At 45.9% G+C, this 25,567-nt stretch overlaps 1 protein-coding gene across 6 annotated transcripts in view; it reads right to left on the bottom strand.

Moving 5' to 3' along the window:
- Positions 1-23,715, bottom strand: part of skila (SKI-like proto-oncogene a) — a 35,836-nt gene extending 12,121 nt beyond the window's left edge. Inside the window, exons 1-4 of one of the 6 annotated variants that reach the window (XM_071492638.1) lie at positions 23,563-23,715; positions 19,872-21,154; positions 1,631-1,723; positions 841-929 (exon numbers count right to left, since the gene is read on the bottom strand). In XM_071492638.1, the coding sequence (XP_071348739.1) occupies positions 841-929; positions 1,631-1,723; positions 19,872-20,993 (1,304 nt within the window). In that variant the 5' untranslated portion in view covers positions 20,994-21,154; positions 23,563-23,715. Of the gene's footprint in view, positions 1-840; positions 930-1,531; positions 1,727-19,871; positions 21,155-22,373; positions 23,333-23,558 lie in introns of those variants that run through there. The other 5 variants (XM_071492636.1, XM_071492637.1, XM_071492632.1 and 2 more) reach the window with 5 other exon arrangements.
- Between the last annotated feature and the right edge of the window lie 1,852 nt (positions 23,716-25,567).

The following is a 25,567-nucleotide window of genomic DNA, read 5'->3' on the forward strand; positions in this document are numbered from 1 at the left end:
ATCTAATTCCATTTTTTAATCTGGGTCAGATTACTGTGTGAGCTATCTGAGCGCCACATCCAAACACAGGCTGGTACTCTCACGGGAGGGACGGAGGGAGGAAAAGAGAACCAGTGGAGAGGAAACGAGGGCTTTGGGAAGAAAAGTAGAGGAGGGAGGGAGAGGAGAGGCTCATGTGATGGAGGATAGAGGACAAACAGGCAACTGGCACAAAGTCTACCTCCCCCAAAAAACAACAATTTACACAACCAATGCTTTTAATGTTGTGCAGGACAACGAAACAATGTAAACTTTATACAACAAACTTAAACAACTTAGAAGCAATTTATCCTAGTCCTACAACAAAACACATCCACAGCACTTTTCTGAAAACACACAAGGCAACTTGTGTGCACTACATAGAGCTGCAGTGATTAATCAATTAAGATTATTCAACAACAATTATGATAATAAATTAATTGTTTAAATTATTTTTCAAGCAAAAATGCCACTCGTCTGCTGGTTTCAGCTTTTCACATGTGAGAATTTGTTGCTTTTCTATGTCATATGACAGTAAACTAAATATCTTCCGGGTTTGGACCGTCGGTCAGACAAAAACAAGCAAACTGCAGACATCACCTCCGGTTTAGATAAACTGTAAATTTAATTTTGTCACCATTTTTGATAATCTGTGAGCTTTAGGTTATAGACTGAGTGGACGGGACTGAATGTCAGACAACACGAGATGTTGAATAGTCAATGAAAAATGAACCTATAGATAAATCCACAAAAATAATTGTTAGTTACAACTGTAAAATGGTGTATTGGTGCTGCAACATCAAAGTTAATATGATGTAGTACCTGGGATGGACCAGGGTGGGGTGTCCTGGCTCCTCCTTGATGTCCGAGAAAAGGCGGTTGAACACCAGAGTCGGTGGAGATGTTTTCCCCTGAGGAAAACAAAACACACACACACACATATAAATATGACACACCACAGAAACATAATGTCTTTTCTGGCTATTGTGTTACAGCTACAAAGACACACAATGGCTACTCCTCCATCCACACTTATTGATCTTTGCATACAATTTTGCAGTTGAATGGGTGAATTATCACAGTAGCAATCAGATGCATGCCCATGCACACACACGTATGCACAGACATGACTACATGGAGAGAAACAGCAGGAGGAGAGGGGAATGTGCTATACTGCACATGGCGCTCTTGCTGCCATGATCTAATAAAGCTAATATATGCATGCATACATGTGGATGAGGGATCATCCATCAGGCGTCAGCTGAGAGCGAGAGAGAGTGTGTGTGCATGTGTGTGTTGGAGAAAAAAAAAAAGACAATCATGATGAAGAGCTTCTTCCCTGCGTGTGCATGTACAGTCGGTGTGTGTGCAGCGATAGGGGGAGGTGGACAGCGGAGCCTTTCAGCAGTCGTATGAGCACATCCCTGACAGGTCGGAGAGGAGAAGTGTGCCGCTATGAATGGGTGAACAGGGGGTGTGTCTGTCGGTGGGGGTGGTGACCCTGAGAGCTGACCTGTGTGTAGAGGAGGGGGAGGGGGACGACAGGCGGGGGCGGTGGAAGAGATGATGGAGAGATGGGTGGATGGACGCCAGGAGAGAACCGACCACTGACCTTTCTCGCGGGGTCAGGATCGGCCTGCTTGCCGCTGGGTGAGCAGAGGTCTGCCGAGGATTTCCTCACCTGGCTCTCCTCCTCCTCCACTGCCTTCTGAAACACATGGAGAAAGAGGCGGCGTTTAAAGAGAGACACACACACATACACACCAAGGTCAAACAGGCAACAGAGAGCACAGAGATAGCACAGAAAACAATTAAACTGATGCACACTCTTGTCAGGGAGCGTGGGAACGAGAGGAAGAAAATGGAGAGGGAAAAAATTACAACTGGCACCGTGGTCACAAAGGGAGAAGATGGAGACAAATGGCATTTAAACGATGGGAAATAGAGACAAATGACATCCAAGAGATAGAAAATGGAGACAAATGGCATTAAAAGTGAAGAGCACAAGTGAGCTACGGCCTGAGCTGGCCGTGATAAAGTCAGAGAGAAGGCGGCAGGGAAGTCGATAAGTTAAGAGTAGAGACTGAATGAGCCCACTGAGGAGGGCCTATGAATAAAACACAAGAAAAGCCGCGCTCATAGTGAACATCGCTATAACACAGCCCGTTATGTGATTCATTGTTATACATGCAACATGATTGGAGCCATCCTCGCTCATGAAGATGTATATACATATGTGTGCGCGCTGAATGTTTATGATTCATTGTGTCAGCTTCGTGCCCTCTGCGCCATGTGTGTTCAAATAAACACTGCTGGCGCTGCCTGTAGTTGTGCATCTATGTGTGTCAGTGTGTGTGTGTGTGTGTGTGTGTGTGTGTGTGTGTGTGTGTGTGTGTGTGTGTGTGTGTGTTTTTTGAGCAAATCCAGGACACACTCAGCGAGAGGCCACAAGCTGATGGAGTTGATGCTTATCTGTGGCAGACAGGCCTGACACTACACACAGGCTGCCTGCAGTTTATACACACACACACACACACACACACACACACACACACACACACACACACACACACACACACACACACACACACACACACACACACACTCAACTGAACTAACATGTAGCAAAGGCACCAGAGGAACAAGCATCGCAATGTGAACTGCTAGATCGACCACAGCAACAGACAGAGAGAGGACGGAGAAGGGGATGTAGGAAAAAGAGAGGATAGTGGAAGAGAGAGAATCCAATGAGGAGAAAAGTGCAAAGGCGGAGGGCAAAAGGAAGAGATAGAGGTTGTAGAAAGCATCAATAATTGACTTACTAGCCTTTTAAAGCTAGTAAGAACACACATGCAGTCGGACACAGTGACTAGTAAACAGCCTCTCATCAGCTGTTATTACCAGAGGGAAACAGTCTCAGAACAATACGGGCAAATTACTGTGACAGCCAAGTATCAGCCACCCAACGGTCATGTTAGCTACTAGTCTAGCAGCAGCTTCACTTTAGCAGCTTTAATTAGTCACTTGTTATAATCCATAAAAGACCTTTTATTTGATCATTTTCAAATGTATTTTGTATCTCCACACACACACACAAACTCAAAATGTCTATGCTGTAGTTCAACATTTTGGGAACTTTTGTCAAGTGATTCATTGTTTAAGGCATTGTTTAAGCCTGATTTTCTGCTTCGATTTGTTGAGCATTTTCCACAATTTTGTGACATCTTCAGAAACTGAAAGATTGTGTGCGCATCTGCTCCGATTTCGGTTACCCTTCCTGTACTGTCAAAATAAAAGAAACCAAGAAAAAACAACTACCAGTAGCCCACTGATTTGTGGGCATGTGAATTCATGTGTACTGTATGTAGGGGATAGTCCCTTATTTACAAGGGCATGGATGAATGAGTATGTGCATGCAAATGTAAAAGGCTGGAGCCATATGCGTAGCCAGGTGTGTCTCTGTGTGTGTATACAGAAGGGGGCTTGTCCTTTTATGTGCGCTTGTGGTTGGTGTTTTTTCCTTTTTTTTTTCTTTCTCCAGAAGGCAGCACTGCAGCACTGAGAGGGAGGGAGGGAGGGGGAGAGAGTGGGACGATGGGACGGGGCAGAGATAGAGGGAAGGAGGGGACAGAGGGAGGAGAATTGACAGAAACAACAATAAACCCACTGCAGTGGTATGGAGGTGAGCTGGGCCCCTCTCAGCTGGATTTCCTCCAATATCAAGGTTGTCTGAAAAAAAGGGGGGGGGGGGGGGGGGGTTGCTACTATACATTCCTAATCTCAAACCAGTCTCTCCCTGTGTGTGTTTCTGTTTGAGAGTCAAACACAGGCAGAGGGGGGGGCATGGGGCCAAACTGACATTAACACCAGTTCATCCAGTGGGCTTTCATTTGCTTGACCCCAAAGACAGCAGACATTGTGCTGATGAGACAACTGACAGCTCGTTAAAAGGTGTGTGTGTGTGTGTGTGTGTGTTAGAACAAGACAGAGATTGTGAGATTGTGTTGGTTCATGTGTGTATTTGCCACAGAAACCAGTTAGACAAAGAGCTTAAGATGCTGTTTAGGTGTATTTGTGTGTATGTGTGTCCACATGTAGACTATACATGTATGTGTGTACTATTAATGGCTGCCTGTGTCTCTCCCTGTAATTCCTGCTTACCTGACAGTTGACAGCTTAACGCCCACCACCCACACACTCCTGCTCGTTATTCCTGCCGCTCTGCGCGCTCTCTTCCTTAATGAATGTGTGCGGGTGCAAACGTTTGCACGTTTCAACACAACTGTTTTCCTCTCCTCCTGTTGCCCATCTCCCCCTCTCTCTCTTGTCCAGTCCACCTCCCCTCCCCCCAGTGTGCTTTATTAACACACACCATGCTGCGACTTGGGCTTAATCTGCAGTAATGAAGCACCTCTCTTATGTGGGTTGCTTCTGCGACACACATCAACACGCACACACGTACACACTCAAACGGCCCCTAACCCTACTATGTCTCCAGTCCTTTGTCAGACTGAAGCTTGCCTTATGACAATGTGGATTAGCATTCCACACACTCGCTCAGCTGAACTCTGCCCTGTTGTTCCTAATCACCAGCAGTCTGCCTGCCGCTGCGGCTATGCACACACACACACAGAGTTCACCTCACCACTATATACAGATACATGAAACATGCTGCTCTAGACACACACGGCCACGTGAACTTTCCTGACCCATTTCTACAGCCTCGATTTAGCCCTCCGACCATTAGCACACATGACATTTCTACAACAGACACATTAATGGAGCAGAGAGTGTTTTTTTTTTTTTTTTCTGTGTCTGCGTAGCCTGAGTGCTGCTAAACCCAACAATAACAAGCGCCACTCTCCTACACAGACACCCATGACCGTACATTACCATACACAGTCTGGCTAACGCAGGCGGAGAATAAATGCATTTCAGCAGAGGCTGTATTTCTACCGTGAGCTCCATCTGTGCTCCCCACTGCAAAGCACTAACATCCAATTTGCGCCACAAATACTTGTTGCCTCTATTCTCTTTTCAGCTGGAACATTTCTCAGCTGAAATTTTCAAAGGGACATTTGAAGTGGAGGCAGACATTCTCATGTAAGCTTGTGTGAACAGCAATCTGAAGAAATGTGTCATTTTAAGCTTCTGCACTTTGCAGTTTGATGAGTTTTTAATTTTAAGCTCGAAATTAGACTCTGCTCAGAGCGATAGATTTCATAATTGGCCGTGCTAGTGAAAGCACCACCGTGTCATTCATGTGGAGTTGATTTCTGACTGGGGGTGAAGGCTTTCCACTTCACAAGACGTTGACAGTCACCCAATTTCTTTTTCAGCAGGAAATCTCAGAGGATGTAAATGAGTCTCTGTCAGTGCTTTACAACAAGAGGAATTTTCCATCCTGATCTACTCTTGGAGTCATTTATATGTATCTAAGCTAAAGGTAGACATATCAAAACACACACACACACACACACACACACACACACACAGACTGACACACTGCCACGCAGAGTGCAAACAAGTCGGAGGTCAAGCTCTCCTCCTCCTCCCCTCTCCACTTCAGTCACATGGACACTCCAGATGACTGCCGTCTCAGTGCATTCACACACACACACACAAGCGCAAAGTTACTCTTGACTCTTTACTCTTGGCTATAAATACACATGCTGTCCCCATACATGTATAATAAAACACATACAAAGACTGCCCCCCCCATTACACACACACACACACACACACACACACACACACACACACACACACACACACACACACACACACAAACACACACATACACTAAATATAAAAAAAAAAGTGATGCACTTTCCATGCAGCAAATCTTACTTTGAAAAATGTAGGAGCAAAAAGAAGCACATTTAGCAGAGTGATCTGTGAGCAAAACCTTCCTAACGTTAAATCATAAGCTGAACATGTCACTCTTGTGAAGTGAAAACCTCATTAATCAAATTTAAATTGTGACAAGATGTTGCTGCATTGATGACATGATCCTGAGAGGGCTGGGAGCGTGTTGGAGATACAAGCAGAGCTGAATCAATTAGTATATACTGAGTCACTTCTTTATGCACCAGAGCCCAGCATTTTCTCGCACCAGTTTCTATATTTTTGAGTATTTTCTGTTTTTGCTCAGTTTGATGTGACTGTCAACTGAATATCTCTGGATTTTGAACTGTTGATTGAACAAAACAAGATGTTTCATCACGTCGCCTTGAACTTAAGAAAGTGTGAAATCACCATTTCCTGATGTTTTACAAAACAAAACAATCAAACTATGATTAAAACAACCATTAGCTGCACCAGGATGGGTACACTGTTGTTTTTAGCTGGCAGCATGAATCGACTCTTCAGAGAATTTGCTACGGAAATACTTAAACTGTAAAACCCTGCCCAGGATATAAAACGCACACTCACACTCACAATCACACACACACACACACACACACACACGACTAGTCTCAACAAGCCTAATGGCAAATCTTATCTGGGGCACAATAAAGAGTGTGCAAGCCTTGGTCTGACCTTTCATCCCAGAGCAACAGGCCTGTGTGTTTTTTTTTTTGTGTCAATCTGTGTTTGCGTTATTAAAACCTATTTAAAATCCCTTCTGTTCCACAAAACATAAACACTGTTGGGCCCAATTCTCTTCACATCTGCTGAAACCCGGGCATCAGTGATCGTGTATGAAAACTGAAACAAACCCCCAGGCAACCGCCACAATCTTGCTCCTGGGGCCAAAACAGAGAGAGAGGGTCTCAAAACATAACTGTGCCACCCATCCTCCCTCCTCCTCCTCCCCCTCTGAGCCATTCATGCGCCTGGCATTCAGTGGTGAGGGAGAGGGCAGGGGCAGCAGATGAGGATGGAGTAATGCAGCTCATTCTCCTATTTCCTCTCTCAGGAGGAAGTAAAACAGCCTTTATTTGGGTGCCTTTTCATTCTGCTTCAGACAGCGAGGGAGGAAAATAGGAACACACATACACAGACATTCACAGAGACAGTCAGTCACGCCCTGTCTGTTTCTAAACCACATCCTGTTCTGCTGCAGTCGTCAACCGTGCCAAAGATCAGGCTACAGATACGTAGATAGATATACTTCCTGGCCAAACCATGCAACAAGATATTGAAGCTACTGGGTAGAAATTCATTTATGCCTCCTGTCTTCTCTTTAAGCTCATCATTTTCTCTTCAAACTTTCCCCCAAAAGCTGAGCTATGTGATGGCTTGCAATTAAAATTTGACACACAAACCTTGTGTCTGATTTTATATGAGTTTTACTGACGCTCTGGCGGTCAACACTGTACACACTGACACCATAGAAGTTCAGTTCTTGACCTGTTATCTGCTGTGAATGCTTGAGTTTTACCTGTGTATTATGGAGCATTCATAAAAAGTCAAGTATGGCGGCCGCGCTGAGAGCTTATCACTTCATAATTTCAAGTCAAGAGGCAACAATGATCCTCTCTTGTCTTCTGCTCTGACTGTTCAATGTGTTTGACCCTTCACTGAGTGCTTGAAGGAAGAAAGAACATATTCCTTATTGTGTGTGTTGAGACGGAGATTGCTCGACTTATTTTCCTTTGGCTTTAGGCTTGAGCAAATAGATATGTGATAATAAAACAGCAGGGTACAGGTGAGGACAGGTCTGACAGGTGGACGCTTAGACAAACAGGTGACAGAGGGAAACAGGAAAGGACGGAGAGAAGGGGGGGGAAAAAAAGGTCCGGCAGACAGCCAAGACAAATGAGGAGACAAAGAGAGAACATGTGACTGTCTGTCTGTTTGTGCCTCCCCACACACCCACACACACACACACACACACACACACACACACACACACCTGTTCCTCCTTCTTCCCAAACACAAACAGAAACAGCACAGCTAGACAAGCACAGTGATAAGTATCAGCCAGACTAGTCATGCCAGAGTCACAAACACAAACAAACACACACAGACACACACACACACACACACACACAGACACAGAGGCAGATAAGGACAGGTTCATTCCCGACTTGCTTTGGCTTCAGGCCTTGGGCACATTTTTGCGTCACATGGACAGTCTGTCTAGACAGTCAACACACACACACACACACACACACACACACACACACACACACACACACACACACACACACACACACACAGCCTTTCCCCTCCCTGCCAACATGTTGAGCTCCTTCCTCCATAGCTACAGCTCCAGTCAGCCATTTTACAATCCACACACCACGGTCTTGACAGCTGGAGCCAGTGGGACCCAGCAGTTACTGGGAGTCTCTGGGAGAAACTGCAGCGAGTTATAAAAGTGATGCGAGTGAGGAATCTCCCTCTAATGAATGTACTCACAATCTGCTGTCCACCCACTGCAGCTTTACCACAGACTGGAGTTTAATTTGGAAACCAGCTACAGAGTTTCTCTATGATCCTTGCCATAAAAAGCAGCCTCTTTAAGCTCTCTCGATCAATTTTTCTATTCATCTCCTCTCTCTCTCTTACTCTCTCCCCACTCATGTTTCTCATGTTTCACAGTCAAATCCCAGGCGGAGGTCTCTAGTCTATATTCACAGCAGTGCATGAGGTGGGTTGTAATAATGTTACCTCATGAATGGACAAATTGTCTGACTGAAATACACAAGGCCACACAGGCTAAAATAGGCCCCACTCCTACATCACACACAGACACCATCTACCACATAGCATATATCAAAGTTGTTAACAAAAAAAAAAAAAATTCAACTGGATGTCTCCAGATGTCATGTGTTGTCCGATTAACAGCTCAAAACCCAACAATATTCAATTTGCTGTTAGAGAGAATTAAGAAAAGCAGCAAACGTCGACATTTAAGAGGCTAGAACCAGCACATCCTTTGGCCTTTTTCCCCAATAAATGATTAATTTCCTGACTAATTACTCCAGCTCTAACAAATGCTTCATAAAATCCTTCCACCATGATTCAGTCCCTATCAACTAATTTTCCCTCCTTGTCTTAAAATGTTACCACATCTACATGACTGAGTAATATTATGCTTCTAGTTGCCATAACGATCATGGAGGCAATTAGTGCAGATCGATTAACTGGTTGACAGAAAATTAACTCATTGCGACTCTGGTTGTTAATCACTTCCGTCATTTATCAAGCTGGGAATCCTGCTTTTTGCAGGAATCCTCTGACTATTTCAGACAAAATAAGCTACGACAAGACAACACTTTGAACGCTGGTAACTCCAGACTCCAGATCACGATTAATTGATCAATAATGCCACATGTAATTGTTGTAGCCTCAGTATGAATATGAAGACATAACTCAAAGTGTGTTGCTGCAGTTGTAAATAGTTCGGGCACTGGCCCAGAAAGCCGGAAGTACAACTGAATTGTGTCACGCTTCAAATCATCAACCTCAGGTTCTGTGATTAACAGCCACAAACAGACACAAGTGCATCGTAAAAGAAGATTATTTCAGCCACACTCAGGCAGCTGTATGAGAAAGGAAATATGATTCAGCCTTGTGAGAGACTCAGTATGAAGGGTGAGAGATTTTCTGATATCTGAAATTTCCTGTTTGCCCTCTCAGCTGCTGTGAAGAGTGTATGCTTTCTCTTAGCGACTCACTTCACATTCAAAGATGTATTATGAGAGTGTGATGGTTCTGACTCTTAAAATCTCTCTGAAATCGTCTCCTCTACCACAAAGATGTGTCATTAGGTTAAACGTGATACATTACAAGGCCTGTTTCAAAATGTGGCCAGTGATGTTCTTTCTACAGACACACACAGACACATACACACATAAGGAAAACGGAGTGTCTTTGAGTCAGTGAAGGGCATTTAAAAATCATCCATGTGCAAGAGAGCACTCTCTGTGTGTATACACATGTGAAGCTCACCATCTCTAGCACAGCAGCTCAGTGTGTGTGTGTGTGTGTGTGTGCTCTACTTTTCTTCCACACTGCACCCCCCCCCCACACACACACACACACCCCCCAGAGCGTTAATTACCAAAGCTGCTGGGGCTCACCTATGTGAGTCAACCAGGCCAGGAGACAGACACACACACACACACACTCGAGAAACAGATGCACACACAAATAAACAGACATCCAATCAAACAACAGCTCCATCAAACAGCAGTGTAGGAGGATGAAGAGAATGACGTAGTTTTCCTGCGAGCGAGCTGTCCATGCACAAATACACACGCAGACACGAGCAGACACACTTCATGCTCCCAAGAGGACACATCGGCTGAGAATGAGGCCAGTGGGCCCTTGTCTTGTCTGAGGATGACTGTACTCATCATTTAAGCTTCATCTGGGCCAGTGTGCGTGCGCTTTGCTATCTCTAAAAAAAAAAAATCAAAGAGAAAGTCTCTAGAGAAGCTTGCTGCCACGGGACACTGTTTGGAGGTAGGTTACTGGTTCAAATCCACAATTAGGGATACACACGTTACCGTCACAAAAAACGCAAATGAGCTGCCTGGTTGTCTATATAAGGGAACTCGGCTTACTATTCAAACGGATGAAACAACTCGGGAGTGCTTGGAGACAGAGGGGAGTGAGAGAGCTGCAGAGAAGACGAGCGTTGCTAAGCAGACTGAAAGCCGAGAGAGGCTGTCAGCAAGCCAGCAATGCACTGCTATCACAAGAGAGAGAGAGAAAACACAAAATGGAGACACACTGCCCGACCCTCTGTCTTTGCAATAAATTACACAGCATCTACTAAAATGCCTCAAAATACATGCTGAAGCTTGCCTCTGACAGTCACTCAGTAACTGAATGAGACCCAGCCACAGTAACCTCATCATAATTTGGCCTGATTGCCATTTTAAGACAAGACGAGAAGATGAGCCAAAATTAGCTAATGTTTCTTGGTGAAAGGTGGAAATAAAAGCTCTCAATTCTTGTGCTGCATCTCGAAAAAAAAAAACAAGTCTAAAGCAAAATAGACAATCACACTTAAATAAGTGAGTGCTTTAATGTGTTAATCCCAAGAGTTGCCCTGACTAAAATCCCCTCTTCACTCGCCCTACTATGCAGTCATATATCGACCCGCGGTTTGTTTACTTCTTCCTCAGCACAGGAGGCTGCTCTGCTGTAACCTGGAACACTGCAGTAAATGTCAATGCTTGGTTGGTCGTCGCTGTCTGCAACAGGGCTGGGGTGGTGGGGACGAGGGCGGGTGGGGGTGGTAAGGTGGCTGACCCGTGATACAGTTCCAGCACTACAAAGACAGAGCTCCACCTGGCCAAAAAGCCCTGCAGGGTAATATCTATCACAGACACGTGGAAAGAGAGACAGCTAAATCCAAACAGGCCTTGGGTCCTCTGACTGTTCTGCTGGGAGCTCCGGTCTCATCCATATTACATGCAGGAGCTTGTTTGAAGCCTCTGCTGCTCGTCTCTGCATGGGCAGTTCGGCTTTGCTGTCCAGGCCCCTCGGGCTCACCCGTCTCTCCCACACACAAACACACACACAGAGCTCCTGTAATGCAAATCCATCAGCTACTACGCCTCTCCCTCTCTTTCTTTCTCTCTCTAGCTCTGGTTTCCAGAACAAGTATCTGAGCACCATTCTTCTCTTCTTTCACAATGGCTCGTTGACTGAAGAGACATTTACTTTTAATCTGCCAAAATCTGAATTATTAAAAAGACGAACTTCAACATTGAACACACAGAAATGCCCGAGGCTGCTGTTCATTTCCATCCTGCCTGTACTGATATTAATACACCAATAGCCTACGACAGGTGAAGCCACAGGCCACACACTTGATCACCAGACTTCCTTCATTAGAACAGTCACTGTCTGAGGCGGCTGGGTTCGGTAAATGTCATTACGGTTGAGTCAGAGCTCTAAGTGAACACACCTGGGTGTAGATCAAACAGACTGAGTGAGAGACCGGGATGGTGATAAATCTTTGTCCTGGCTCCACAGTGACGCTGATGAGTGGAGAGCAGACCGCAGCACTGATGGAGCACTGTGACTCACACAGCAGGATTGGGTTGGCGTGGTGACTGGAGGAAGTGGCTGGTGGTGGTGGTGGTGGTGTTGGTGTTTCTGTGTGTTTCTGACTGCGTTTGACCCTTTGACTTCCTTTAATCAGGAATTGTGTCATCTGCAGTGTATCCCGTGCTACCGCGTGTTATTTGTGTATGTGTCATCATTTGGATTCGATCATGTCACAGTCTGGGTCTCGCCTCAGATGACACAAGGACAAAGAGTTTCGCTTTTGGATTTTAAATTTCAACAGTAACTTTCATTGTTTCATGAGGCAAGAGGGATGAGGCTTTTCAGAATAGAAATGAGGATGTCTGCCAGAGCAGCCAAGAGAAAAGGAAACTGAACATTTACCTTCTTCTGGCTGGAGGCAAGATTTTTTTTTTTCCCCTCAACGTGAGTCATTTTTATTAGGAACTACTGTACGTATGGCCTCATCTGGGAGCAGGATGCGTCTCAGCCGGTACATTTTGAAGGTGATGACAAAGAAAATGTCTGGCATAACAAAGTGCACTTGTCACGGGAACTGGTTAACATGTATCCAGACTGTAAACCACAAGGCAATGTTTCACTCTTCAAAGGATAAGTCAAGGGTAATAAGGCTCCATGCCCGCCAAGTTGCCCCAGCAGCGAGGCTGTTTTAATATGAGCAACAGCGGAGCCAGAGAAAGAGCTGGACACGCAAAGAATCAGTACCACATGCTCGACAAGCGCTGCTCACACTGGCTCACACCGCTCTGCTGCTTGGGCACAGTTAAGGGGGACTGGAATATTAGCTTGCATGCAAGGATGCTGAAGTGCACTCACCAGCTTCAACACATGCAATCCTTAATTAGGCTTCCATATCTGAAGTAGACTTAGATAAAAAATGCATAAAATATGTTTTATGAAAGTTTTTATGTAATTAATTGCATCTGGAGGTCAATGACCAAGAGGACCATCTACTACTTATATTAGCTTATGCTGTAAAGATATACAGTGGGACTGTGGAGGCTCCAGAGGGAAACAGTCCTCTATTTGCAGGATCTAGATGAGCTGGTATGGACCCATGAGGGACATGAGGCAAGGAAGACTGTGTGTTTGCATGTGTGCGGGTGGGTGTGTGTGTGTCTGCCCTAAGAAATATCAAGGAGACAGATGATTCCCATGAGCGGCGTAACTGCAGGTGGGAATAGCGGTGAGATAAACACATCAGCATTCAGCATGGCAGAGGCAGAGAGAGATGGAAGTCTGGGCAAAACCACAAAATGTCACTTGCTTCACCTTGACTAATGCAGGCTGTTTCCCAGTTGCTAACTTTACAGCCCTGTCCTGAGCAACATCAGCCAGGCCCCTGGTGAGATAAGGATTTACAGGGTATTGAGGCAGCCAGTGGAAGGGAAAGAAACTGTTGGAGTTTGATGTCAGTGGAGCAAAGGTGAAGCTGCACAATAAAGGACTTACAGGCCAAGTAATCACCTATCTGAGCTTGGCAAGTTTGCATCTCACAGTGGTTCGCTGTGCTGCCTGCTTTCATGTGGGGATGTAGGCAGAAGGTCAAAACTAGCACGGGCCACGGCAGCACTTAACCTGGCTGCCATTGTTGCGTGCAATTAAGCACATGGGACCAATTGACAAAAGAACGCGGACACTTAATCAAGCATCGCAAGCAGAATCGCTTCCATATGGAAATGACGAGCCATTACCAAACACGCAAATACATTACTGGCAAAGTGGAGAAATGGGGATTCCTTTAATCGCGCAGACCGACTATTTTCCCCTGATTTCCCTGTGTTTGCAACATGCATAACTGATCAGTGTAGTGGCTGAGCTTAATGTGTTGTGGATGTGCCGGGTGGCAGCCCAGCGGGACTCATGACACGCCTTTGATATCCTGTGTTTATCTCCCTGTCTGGGAGACTGGAGCTGTGGGAGAAAATATGAGAGAGGGAGTCTAAGTGCCTATATGGTGTGCATGTGTGTGTGTGTGTCTGCTGTGTATATGCTACTCCTATGGAAAGCGCCGTCTCTGGGTCTCTCCATTTAGATCTTCATTAATCACCGTTCCCACCGGGAAGGCGGCACAGAGAAGTCTTTCAAATGCAAACGCACTCTCTTTGCTTGCACACAACACGCACGGGCTGGCAGTGTCCCACAGTCCTTTTACAGTACACCTCCCTCGCCTCCGACTCCCTGCCCCCAACGCACACACGACCTGCTCGTCTGACTGTCTCCCAGGGAGACCAGATACTGGACAGTTAATCTTCTCATCAACACGTCCATTAATTAATACCAAGACTCCTCATTATTCCAGTCTCATGCTAAACAACCCAGGGAAGCTTGTCAGACATGTTACGATCCAAGCTACTTTCTCTTCTTCCAGTCTTGTTTGAACTTGTAGCCCATTATATCTCCCTCTCTTTCACTTGTTCTCGCTTTCACTTTCCTTACAAGCAGTGAGCTCCTCTGATGCCCTGAGTGGGGACAGCCAGAGCGCAGCAAACATGCAAACAGGCTGTCAGTCCAGGGCTCTTTTAAAGCCCACAGGGCATTTGACTGGGAGGGGCTTTACCAGTTTGTTTAGTCTATGAGACTGCTGGCAGATGTGGCACAGGCTCCACTGTATCTGGACTGACCTATCTCTGCTGCCTGCTGCTGTGGCTAGCTCACATCGGCCTCATAGCAGCACATTATCTTCTTCTTCTGGAGGTGAGGTGGGAAAAAAAGCCCAAGCCAAGGAAATAGTCAAAAATAACAAGCTGCAGCTGGGTTTGGAAATTACGAGCAGCCAACCAATGGTCCATTTTTTAACTGTGGGGTTGTAGCGCAGAGGGAAAGCTGTGAGCTGGTGCACAACTAAATTCAGTGGTGAACTGTACCGTGGCTGAGGCCTGTAACCATTTTCAAATGTTCTGAATCCAAAAAAACTTGAGAAGATTCTTGTGTATTGAAGAAACAGACTGTAATGTAACGACTTTGCTGTGCCTACAGTGAGCTGCAATGCTGTTATGGAGCTGTGACACTGGCACTGACCTGACGGTGACATACCAGAGGCCCCTCGGCTAAGCCCCTCCTACCTTGCGGGGCCCCATTTAGCTCTTTACAACAGGCAGCAGACACTGGCCAAAGCACAGCATGTTGTGTACAGGGAACACAGTCTTCCACATCAAACTGCATACAGGTGTGACAGACTGTAGGTTACTCTGGGCTGGCATTCAAAGAAGCTGTGTATTCTGTATAAATGGATAATTGTTCTTTGGAAAAAATGCACAAACAGACATAAAAATATATGTGTATATGTCTCGGGGTGGGGTGGGAGGCAAAGGAGAACGTGTTAGCTGGGGAAATGTGAGCTAGCCAGCATGTGATTGGACAACCGAGAGGGCTGTTCCAGACTAGATTTGTGACTTAGCTCAGGTCTTTTGGGGTGGGGGGTTAATTTTCAACTCAGGGAAAGGAGAGCTGGGGCCCTAGCCCCCTGAAACAACCTGGCTGATATGGTTTATTTCATGGAAGAAAACCAAAGTATAGTGCAGTTTTTGACACAGACAACAGCCAGACCCAACTGTCCTGGCCTTACCCCCTCGTCTTCTTCTTCTCCTCCTCTACACCCTTACCTCATGTGCTCATGCGCCTCCCCCAGGGGCGGTATGTTTTCTGACCACACATACCCTTTTTGTGTCTGACTGACGCTACCTCTGTCTGGCAGCCTTTCCGAGGCACAGAAATTTAGTCAAGCAACAGCAGAGGCGAGGTTAATTTGGGAGACTGGTGCACATGTCTTAACACAGAGGGGAACTTATGCAACACCAGCTGTGGTCCCTGTAACTGAGTCTCCTCATTTCACTCTTCTTCCATTTCCTCCTGCCTCCCTGTCTTGGTCCATTTCCTTCTCTACTCAGTGTCCGTGTCACCCAGCAACTCGCCACATCCATCAAGGTCGGAGACCCGATCAATAGCCACCGGCTTTCTTCTCCTCCGCCTTGCAGACACACACAAGTGGTCTTATTGCTTATGTAACGATCGACTTATCGGGTCATTTGGCTGCTTATTTTGTTACTGTCCGCTGATTGGTGCCCGGGGGGTATTGACTGTTTACAGACACATGTGGCCAACAGCAGAACTGTCTGGGTCAAAAGAAAGGGATGATGATGATGATGATGATGATGATGATCAGAGTGAAGAGCAGACTGAGGGCCAAGTCAACTGAAGTCTAAAGTCAAGATGCGCGAGGATGTGAACGCAAGAGAAGCAGGCAGATGGAAGACTGACGTCAAGATCGAGGGAGAGGTGGAGGGAGGAGGAAGAGATAGCAAAGGCAGCACAGTGAACGATTAGCATGCCTGCCAAAATCCAATTAGATGCAGCCCAAGAGAATGACTGACAAGCAGACAGACAGACAGAGCAGACAGCCCAGGAGACAGCCCGAGAGTGCAGCTGCACTGGTCTGCGGTAATGAAGTCACTGGTTTCCAAATAGCAAATAGAGGAAGCCAGAGAGATGCAGCTGTCTGCCGTCTGTGCCGCAGCCACTGTGTCAGCCGAGCCAGGGAGGCAGACAGAGGAAGGCTGTTCTCTCCGTCTGACACTTCTGACTCTGGGCCAGCACAACGCTACAAACAAGACTGAGGCAAATAAGCAGCACACAGCTATGTTCACTTGCTACATCATGGGATTATGCTCAGTATGCTTCGCAAACATGTCTGAAATATATGTTTGTCAAGTTTTTTCTTATTCTGAAACTGCTAATTTTTTTTCTTCTTGGACATACAAATTAAGAGGATTTCATTACTCTGGTCAATCAAACCAAAAGGCACCACCAGTCATATAGCTATATAACTGTTCACATATTAAACAGTAAAATTCACCTTTGTGTGTCTCTTTATGTCAAAACATGACTTGACTTAATATGACTATTTCTGGCAATTTTGTCATTCAGTTAGGTAATACACCGCTGTCTGGTGACATGCCATTTATGTACACACGCAAATAAACAAAATGTCACTCCAGCAAGACAGTTATTTCACAAGATGGTGAGGATGATCATCATTTTGGAATTTCTGTTACTTCCTTTCTTGAGAGGAAGAATTTTTTTTTTCTTTTTTTTTTTTTAATGACGACGCATGATCTTGTCTCAGTGGAAAGTACAAATGTCTGTCACAGCCCCAGAAGGCAAAATGAACTCATTGTCTCTCAGATACTAAAGTAACTCTTGAGATAAGGCTTCAGCTTGTTGCTGTCTGTTGGTGGCGTCTGTCTAACAAACTCTGTTTAAACAGCAGGGATCAGTAGACATGGTAGCAGTGCCTGAGGGCACAAAGCATCGTTTATAAAGAGCAAGTCCTGGAGTTTTTAACTGCACCTTCTCAAACCAAACACTCCTAACAGGATATGGGAGACTAGTAGCCATTGGAGAAAGTGGGGGGGGGGACTTCCAGAAGGCTCCCCTTGTTTGTGTCTCTTCTCTTCTAAAAGTCCCAGAGCTCTCCTGTAAAACTATGAACTGCTTGTAAATGTGCACACTGACACTGTGTGTAAATAAGGGCCACTGGGAAAAGGGTCTGCAGCCGGGGTTAGACCAACACACCGAGGCGAACCATCTTTCTAAAAAGCATGTGTGACTATAAGCCGCCTGGCTGGCCTTAACATCCACTGGGATGTGGAAAGTATGAGTCACACAGCCAGTGCAGTGGAGGCGGCTGGACAGAGTCTGGAGGATGTTCAGGGTGAGAGACATGTCCGTCTGCCTCACTTCCTGCTCAGTTAAACACACTTTCATTACACAAATACACACACATAAACAGAGACCGGCTGGAGTTGGAAGGGAACCCCTGTGTCCTGACTGCATGAAGCGGGACACTGCCAGGTCACCTTGTTCTCTGGCCGCTGACCTTTCACACACCCGTACATCCGCTCCAGTGGGGGTGGGGGTGGGGGGTGGAGTGGCATCCTCTTTTCATGCCAAAATCACCTGCTTCCTGTAGACTCTCAGGCAACTGTCTTTCCAGGAATTTGCACATTTGTACCCGTGCATGTCTGTCCACACGGACTTAACTGTTGCATCAAATTTCACTTCCGCAATTTATTTCACAACACCACTTCTGATTAAGACAAACCATCAGAAATAAAAGAAGACGAGAAAATCTGGCAGCAAGATAAAAAAAAAAGAAAAAAAAAAAAAAAGAAACAACAAAAACAAAACAGCGACTGAGAAATCACCCCGCAGAGAGAAGACAGCACCTGAAACTGTGGGGAGACAGAGGCTCCAGAGAGCCTGGCAAAGTGTGAGACAGAGAGATGATGATGATGTGTCATACTAGCCACCAGTTAGCAGCTCATTACACACTGAGGTTGGCAATCTTTCACACATAAAAACACACAACAAAGACAGCAGGGCTCACCATCCACCTTGAGCACATGTTTTTGTACGTGTTTCCTCTCCTCTGTGGGATCAAAATGTCTGCGTCTTTGAGAGAGGACGTCTATGTCTTTCAAGATGCATACCTTCAACCAAAACGGCAGGAGGAGGAGGACAATTGGAAAAGAGGTGGGACAGGAATGCGGTCGGGACGCTAGACGAGACACCAGACGGTATTTCCGGCACGTTCGCACACCAAGTTAACAAGACGGGGGAAAAAGTCAAGCATCTCCGTATCTAAGCTACACAAACAGTTCTAAATGTGTCTCGTGGTCGAGAAATGTGCTCTCCCTCACCTGCACACACTATAAATACACACTGCGATCTCTCTGCTCCACAGTCTCAACCTACTACGAATCTTACCAGTAAGGGCTGTAGGAGAGTCCCTATCGTTTCAAAATGAGCTGGTGATTTGAGTGAGAACAAACCACACCAAACCGACAAAAACACACCCCCAACTTTACCTACAAAACAATACAAAACAGGCAGCCCACTGTGGTGAGATGGGAAACGATCTACAGCTTTTCAAGAGGCCTGCTGCATTCATGGCTTAGATACTGCATTGACACGATTTTTTTTTTACCCAGAAAGTATAAAAAGAGTGGGCCAAATTCTCCCTTTTGAAAGACTGCAGGGTTCTGGCTTTCAGATAAACACTAAATACTAGATAAATACTAGTGATGCAATAAAGCCATTTCACTTTCAGGTTTGCCTGGAGGTAAATGGCTCACTAATTATGTCTAAGTTCCTGGAGCTGGGGCTCATACTACATGTAGATATCTTATTTCATGAAGCACCTGTATTTTGTCCAAGTTGCTAGGAAACAGAATTTATAAAATAATTCTCTAACAGATGTCATATAATGTCTAACCAGCCAAAAATGTCTTTTGCTTTGGTGTGCACCAGATTTGCTTTCCATTTTCTCCCACTGTGTGGGAATGTGCAAAAAGACAAAATCCAGTTAGCTTGGGCAGACGAGAACATTTTTTTTTCTTTTTTTTTCAGTAAATTAAAAAGATCTAACTCATGCAGGAGTTTAACAGTCTCTTCCTGAGCTTCATATATTGGCCTTTTGTTCAGTGACATTCCCTGTGACCTCCAGGTGACCTGAGGGGACAAATGATGCACTTCCCCTTCAGCTGTGGCCAGCTGGCCTCACCTCGTCTGATCAGAACTGGCCAGAGAAAATGACACCACCTGTCCTCTGTCACACATACTAGGTCAACGCTGGTTTAAGAAAACAGGTAGGGTAGTCAAACCTGCTGAACACACACAATATGGGCCTGGACTATCACAGACAAGAGGAGGGGTCAACTGGCCACCACGTTAAAAGCACATTATCCAACTTATTCAAGTTAAGTTTTAATTGGCTTCTTTAGCAGAATGATGATGAATGACAAACAGGTAGAGACAAACAAAGACATAAAGGTATCATTCTGAAGTGCACTTACTTTGTCTAGTGACCTCTTGAGCTGGTAGTGGAACTTCTCTTTGACCTCGTCCAGGAGCTGCTTGAGCTTGGGTTCCTCAGGCGTGCCCTGGTACTTCCTGGCAAGCTGCAGGTAGCAGGGCCACTTGGCTGAGTCAAAGCCCCAATGGCAGGTCCTCTTATCAGGTGACTTGTGTGAATGCATGACAAACTTCTGTGGTGAAAAGAGCAACTGGCACTCAACACACTGGATGCAGTGTGCCTCAGGCTGGGTGTAGAACTGGGGCACAAAGAGACCCTGGCACTTCCCCAGACACTGGTGCTCCACCTGGAAGCTGGCTTCGCTCTCCTTCAGCAGGCCCTGCGCCGACAGCTTACCACTGGGGTCGGCCGGCAAGGCCGCCCCAGGGCGAAGCAGAGCGTTGCACAAGCGTTGTGCATCCGTCAGTGTAATGAGGCCACAGGAAGGTGCGTTGAACGGCAGTATGCCCAGCACTTTGAGGATGTGCAGCTGCTCAGCGTCGCAACGTGAACAGTAGACGTAGAGCTCGTCGCACACAGTGTTGATCTGCTGCAGTGAGAAGTCGCGGAGCACAGAGTTGAGCACCTGGGGCAGGCAGAGCCGCTTTTCTCCCCCAACAACGAAGCAGGAGATGGACTCTCCTTCCAGCAGCGAGTGGGTGAGTTCAGTGGAGCTGTCACAGGGAACCAGCAGAGGGCCTCCTCCTAGAACCGGAGGGGAGGGCAGGGGGGGCATGCCAGCCGGGGAAGGCTCGTGGCCGGTGCGGGCTGAGAACGCAGCTGGGCCCCCAAGGGAGCTCTGGCTGCTGAGGGTGAACTGGGCCAGCGTGTGTTTGAGCCCAGGGCTCAAGTCCAGGGCTTTAGCAGAGCCCACCACATGTAACTCAGCCCGACCCGCCACATCCATGTCAGAGTCGTGGCGCAGATCCTCAATCTGCTCCCTCTTCACCTTGGGAGTTTTGGGGAAGGAATCCAAACTGCGACGCTTCAGGTTGATCTCTGCCATTACTCGCTTCTTGATGGGTGCGTCTTCCAGTCGCTCTCTGTACAGCCGTTTCATGTTGCCCTTGAATGAAGTCAAGTCTTTGAAAGGGGTTTTCAAACTGGTCTGGGTGCTGGCCATGTCAAAGCACTGGGTTATTGTCGTTTCTGTCTGCTGACTGAGTTCTTGTATTCCTCTGAGTCTTTTTTTTCCTCCTTAAGTCTTTTCAAATGGCACAAATCTTCTGGTAGTTAGACACATGCATGATGGTGACTGAAGTTTTCTATGTTCTGATCCACTTCCTGAGCATGAAAAAACAGGAATTTAGAAAAAGGGGAATAGGCAGGGGAAAAAAAACACTCATTATCTTAACTATAGCTAATCGATTCCCTTCCTGTTAAGGAATAAACAGACAGAAAATTATCTCATCGAAAAATGTGGAGCATGAAATATCCATAAGGAGTTTAAATGTTTTACGGCTGCTGTCCCGGCTGGGGGCTGAAGAGGTCAATGGCTGTTTGCATGGACCACTAAACCAAATGGCCATTACCATACTTCACACAAACACAAGGCTTTCTCGGCCCTTGTAATTGAACCCCAGGGGAAACTTGCATCAAGGTTTTCACTAAAGGTTTTGAAACAAACTTGCTAGCACAAAAGTGAGAATTTTAACAAGCGAAACCAGTTGACCAGACATAACAACCTGAGTGAAATCCCCCCCACCACCACCACCACCACCACCCTGCCCCGCTCCCATCACATTGCTAATGTAAGGCTGATACACAATGGTCAAAAACATTTCACTTTGCAAATGAAAGTGCCCTTCCCAACCATATTGTGCCTTCCCCTGGGTCTGCTTACCCCACGCTGACCCCATCAACTCCATGAAAAACAATTGATAAAAGCGTTAACAGCAGTCTTCCCCTCCTCTCAGTCCTTTCACAGCTTGACACAGAGCAGCGTGGAAAGCGGTGTTTCCCCCTTTTTTTTTTTTTTTACTATCAGGCTTTACTGCGGAATTACTAAGTCTACCGTAATAAGGTAAACAACACTTAGCTCCCCAGTTTCAAACGCCATGTAGTTGATAATGGCTACTGCTGCAATATGACACAAACGGCAGATTGGACGCACTTTCTGCTTGAACATGCAACATTTACTGCGCCGTTTGCGCTTTATTTGCACGTATTTGCACCGAACGGATATTTTGGTTCGTCAAAAGGGCAGAAGAAAACGCACACTGGGTTAATTGACCTCAGTGAGTAAATTTGCACGCTTTTGCAAATTTCAGCATCCCGTCGTTTTTTCCACCGCTGCTGCTGCTGCTGCTGCTGCGATGCAAACCTTGAGCTCGATTCCGAAACGGGTTGATGTCTGTGGGCGTATTAATGGCAAATATTACCGTGGGCCGATTGAAAAAAAAAAAAAAAAAAAAAAAAAAAAACAACACTGCAAAATCCGATCACCGACCAATAAATGACCCCCCCCCCCACCACCCCAGCCCCAGCCTGCTCGGTATATTACCGGACTCCAGTTTGGCTGCAAAACCTCCAACCAGATCGGTTTATTTCTCACAGAAATCACAACGGCCGCATCGGTTTTGCTGAATATCACAGGCTGTGATAAACAACCTCACAGCCGTACGTGGTTATTACACACATTTCTTAATGTCACCTCCGACTTCTGGTATCCTGTTTGCTGCAAGGACACCGCGTATAATAATGCTCCTGCTCTGCTCCGTCCCCAGAGAGCCCCCCTCCTCCTCCTCCTCCTCCTCTCCAGTCTGCAAACTGTACCTCGCCTCCTCTGCTGGCTCGCCACGACGGCACTGGTATGCAGACAGCGCTGATAATGACATTCACTGTCTACAGTCTGGTCTGGGAAGGCACCGCGGTCGAGAGTTACGCGCAGACCGATCTGGTGAGGGCACCGCGGGGTTCACCGCCGCGGCTCTACCCGTGTGTCAGACACAGGTAGAGCCGCTTGTCCGATCAACCCAACGTTCAAATCGCTCGAGTCGAGGCGTCAAATGTTACGCATTTGTGTGTCACATTATTTCAAAACCGTCACTAAAACGATGTTTTGATTACAAACATCTACACAGACGTAAGGAAAACGCACAAATATGCGCATCTGTGCGGAAAATAAAGTGAGAAACCGCTTATCTTGTCTTTCAACGGTCAATACTAATCCCGCTAGCTAGCTTAGCTACCCCCGCTCGCCCCGGTACAGTCGCCTGTGAAGCGGTCTAACCAGCGCAGCGGGCTGTGTGTAAGGCTAACCCAGCTCCCAGGAGCACAGACAGGCTAACTTAACCCAGTTCACCCCATCAATGAGAGCGGTATTAAAGCAGGCTGACTTGCCTGGGCTTCACCCCGCACACAGAGGGCGATGACCGAACAGCGACGGAGCAGGACAAGCCGCTACAACACCCAGGCAGGCTAGCCCAGTACAGTGACCGATAAAGTGGGCTAACCGAGCGGACTGAGAGCGCTAACATTACAGCAGGCTAACCCCGGATAGAGAGCGACACGGCAGGCTAAAACAGGCTAGCTTCAGTCCGTCCATTGCGACTGAACAATTCAAACTCAATCATTAATCCTCTACATGTCGGGAGCCACTCTCAACAACCACATCCGCGAACTGTTTTTAAATACATCCATTTAAAAGCTCCGTCCTTTTTTTTTCTTTAAATAAAAAACAAAACACTTGCCTGTGCGCTGTGTGTGTGTATGTTTGTGTGTGTGTCTCTCTCTCTGCGTGTGCCGTCCTCACTCGCCCGGGGTCTTCTCGGTACTGGAAAAGCCTGGCGGACCGTCAACAAGATGCAGCTAGAGGCTCCACTACAGACCCGTAACGTCACGCTGCACACGGGCTGAGAGGCGGAGACGTCACCCGGCTGACGGAAACTATGCGGGGGTGTCTCTCGTCTGTCTATCTGTCTATCTGCCCGTCTGCCTGTCTGCCTGTCTGCCTCATATAGTCTGGGACATTTGTTTTCCTCAAGCGATAGGTAAAGCTGCGAACGGAGAGACGGGTGCGGGGGCCTTAAAGGTGTCCTCTCTAAAGTGTCGTTTCTCCCAAGAAACTTGATTAATTGATTTTGGTTCCTGCTTTTTAAATGTGAGTATTGTTGGTTTCATAGTTTTCTATGATATAAAACTTAATCTATGTATTTTTAACTGGTGCTCAGACAACAAAAGCAATTTAAACATGTCAATTGGGGTTTTTAGAGAATAATAATGGAGTCTTTTCACTATTTTTTTTCCACCTTATACACTGAACAATCAATCGGTTATTCAAGAAAATAACTGTTAGACATATTGATGATGAAAATAATTGTTGGTTGCAGCCTTAGAGTATTCCTACGATGGAATAATGCTACACATACAACTTAAAGATAAAGAAACTTAACATAAAGTAAAATAAGTTAGGTCTCAAAATTAGATTTTAAAACAGGGACCCTGTACAGGACCACGAGATAGGAGTTTCAAATGTCTGATACATTTATGATGAATCAGATTGTGTAGACCCAAATGCTATGGAACAAACCTGGAGCTTTTGGGCCCCCTAAGGGTCTGAGGCCCCCAGCCAGTTGACTGCTCTGCCCAGCTGGTTGGGTCCAGCAGCACTGGGTTCACACAGTGGCTTTTTGCTGCAGATTTGCTATTAACAGTGGTGCAAAAACTATCCTACTCAGATCCTTTACTGAAGGACCACTACACCAGTGTAAAAACACTTTGTTACAAGTGGAAGTCCTGCATTTAAAATCTTGTTTAAGTAAAAGTACACAGTAAAAAGTATCAAAGGTAAAAGTACATATTCTGGAGAAAACTGGCCCCTGTCAGTGGTGTACATATATATATATATATGTATATTTCAAGGTAAATCTGAATGTTCATAAGAGTTTGGTTATATACCAGGTAAATGTAGTGGGATAAAAAGTAGAATATGTCCCTCTGAGGAAACAGAGAAAAGCAAAAAAATCATCGAAAATGATGCCATTTTTGATCAGCTAATCAATTAATCACCCAGTTGACCAATTTTCTAAGTGCTTTCTTTGATTTTTACGTAGTATCATCCTGAAAATTCACTTATTTTCTCTTACAGTCCAAACCTATATCCAGCTTCAGGTCTCTGATTGTTTTTGGATTGAATCATGATGTAGGTCAGGTTTATTGATGTGTCCTTGGATGACATTTGCCGCCATGAACCGACATGACAGTTGCTTTATCTATCTCGTTGGCTTTCCACCAAGTTTGCAAAAAAAAAAGTAAAAGAAAAAAAAGAGGGAGGATAAGAGGGGACAAACTGACCGGGCAAAAGGGTGGATTCTTCTCTCAGAGTTCCCCTCCCCCCTCTTTTTATGTACCTATCCTTTGCCAAAGGTCAAGAGGTCATACAGGCAGTCTATTGTACTTTTAGTGATGATGGGAGTTCATAAAATCTGAGTATGAGGGGCTCAGGAATTAGATTTTATGAATTATAGATAACATATTTTCATTTGAAGGAGTTTTGATTCCCTTCTAGTAACTTTTACTCTTGAGTCTGGATGTACACTATCATTTATAATTCCCGTCAAATCACAGTCCGAAAAGGTTATCATGCTCTGTCTACATACGCTGGGGTTTTTCCAGCTGGAGTACACCCTGGCTGGCTGACTGACCCACAGTCTGGTGTCACACGTCTGTGAGAGCAGAGAGGCTTGATAAAGCTTT

Source organism: Trachinotus anak, unplaced genomic scaffold (assembly GCF_046630095.1).
Source record: "Trachinotus anak isolate AG129_WGS33_773 ecotype Australia unplaced genomic scaffold, CSIRO_AGI_Tana_v1 ptg000012l, whole genome shotgun sequence".
NCBI lineage: Eukaryota > Metazoa > Chordata > Actinopteri > Carangiformes > Carangidae > Trachinotus > Trachinotus anak.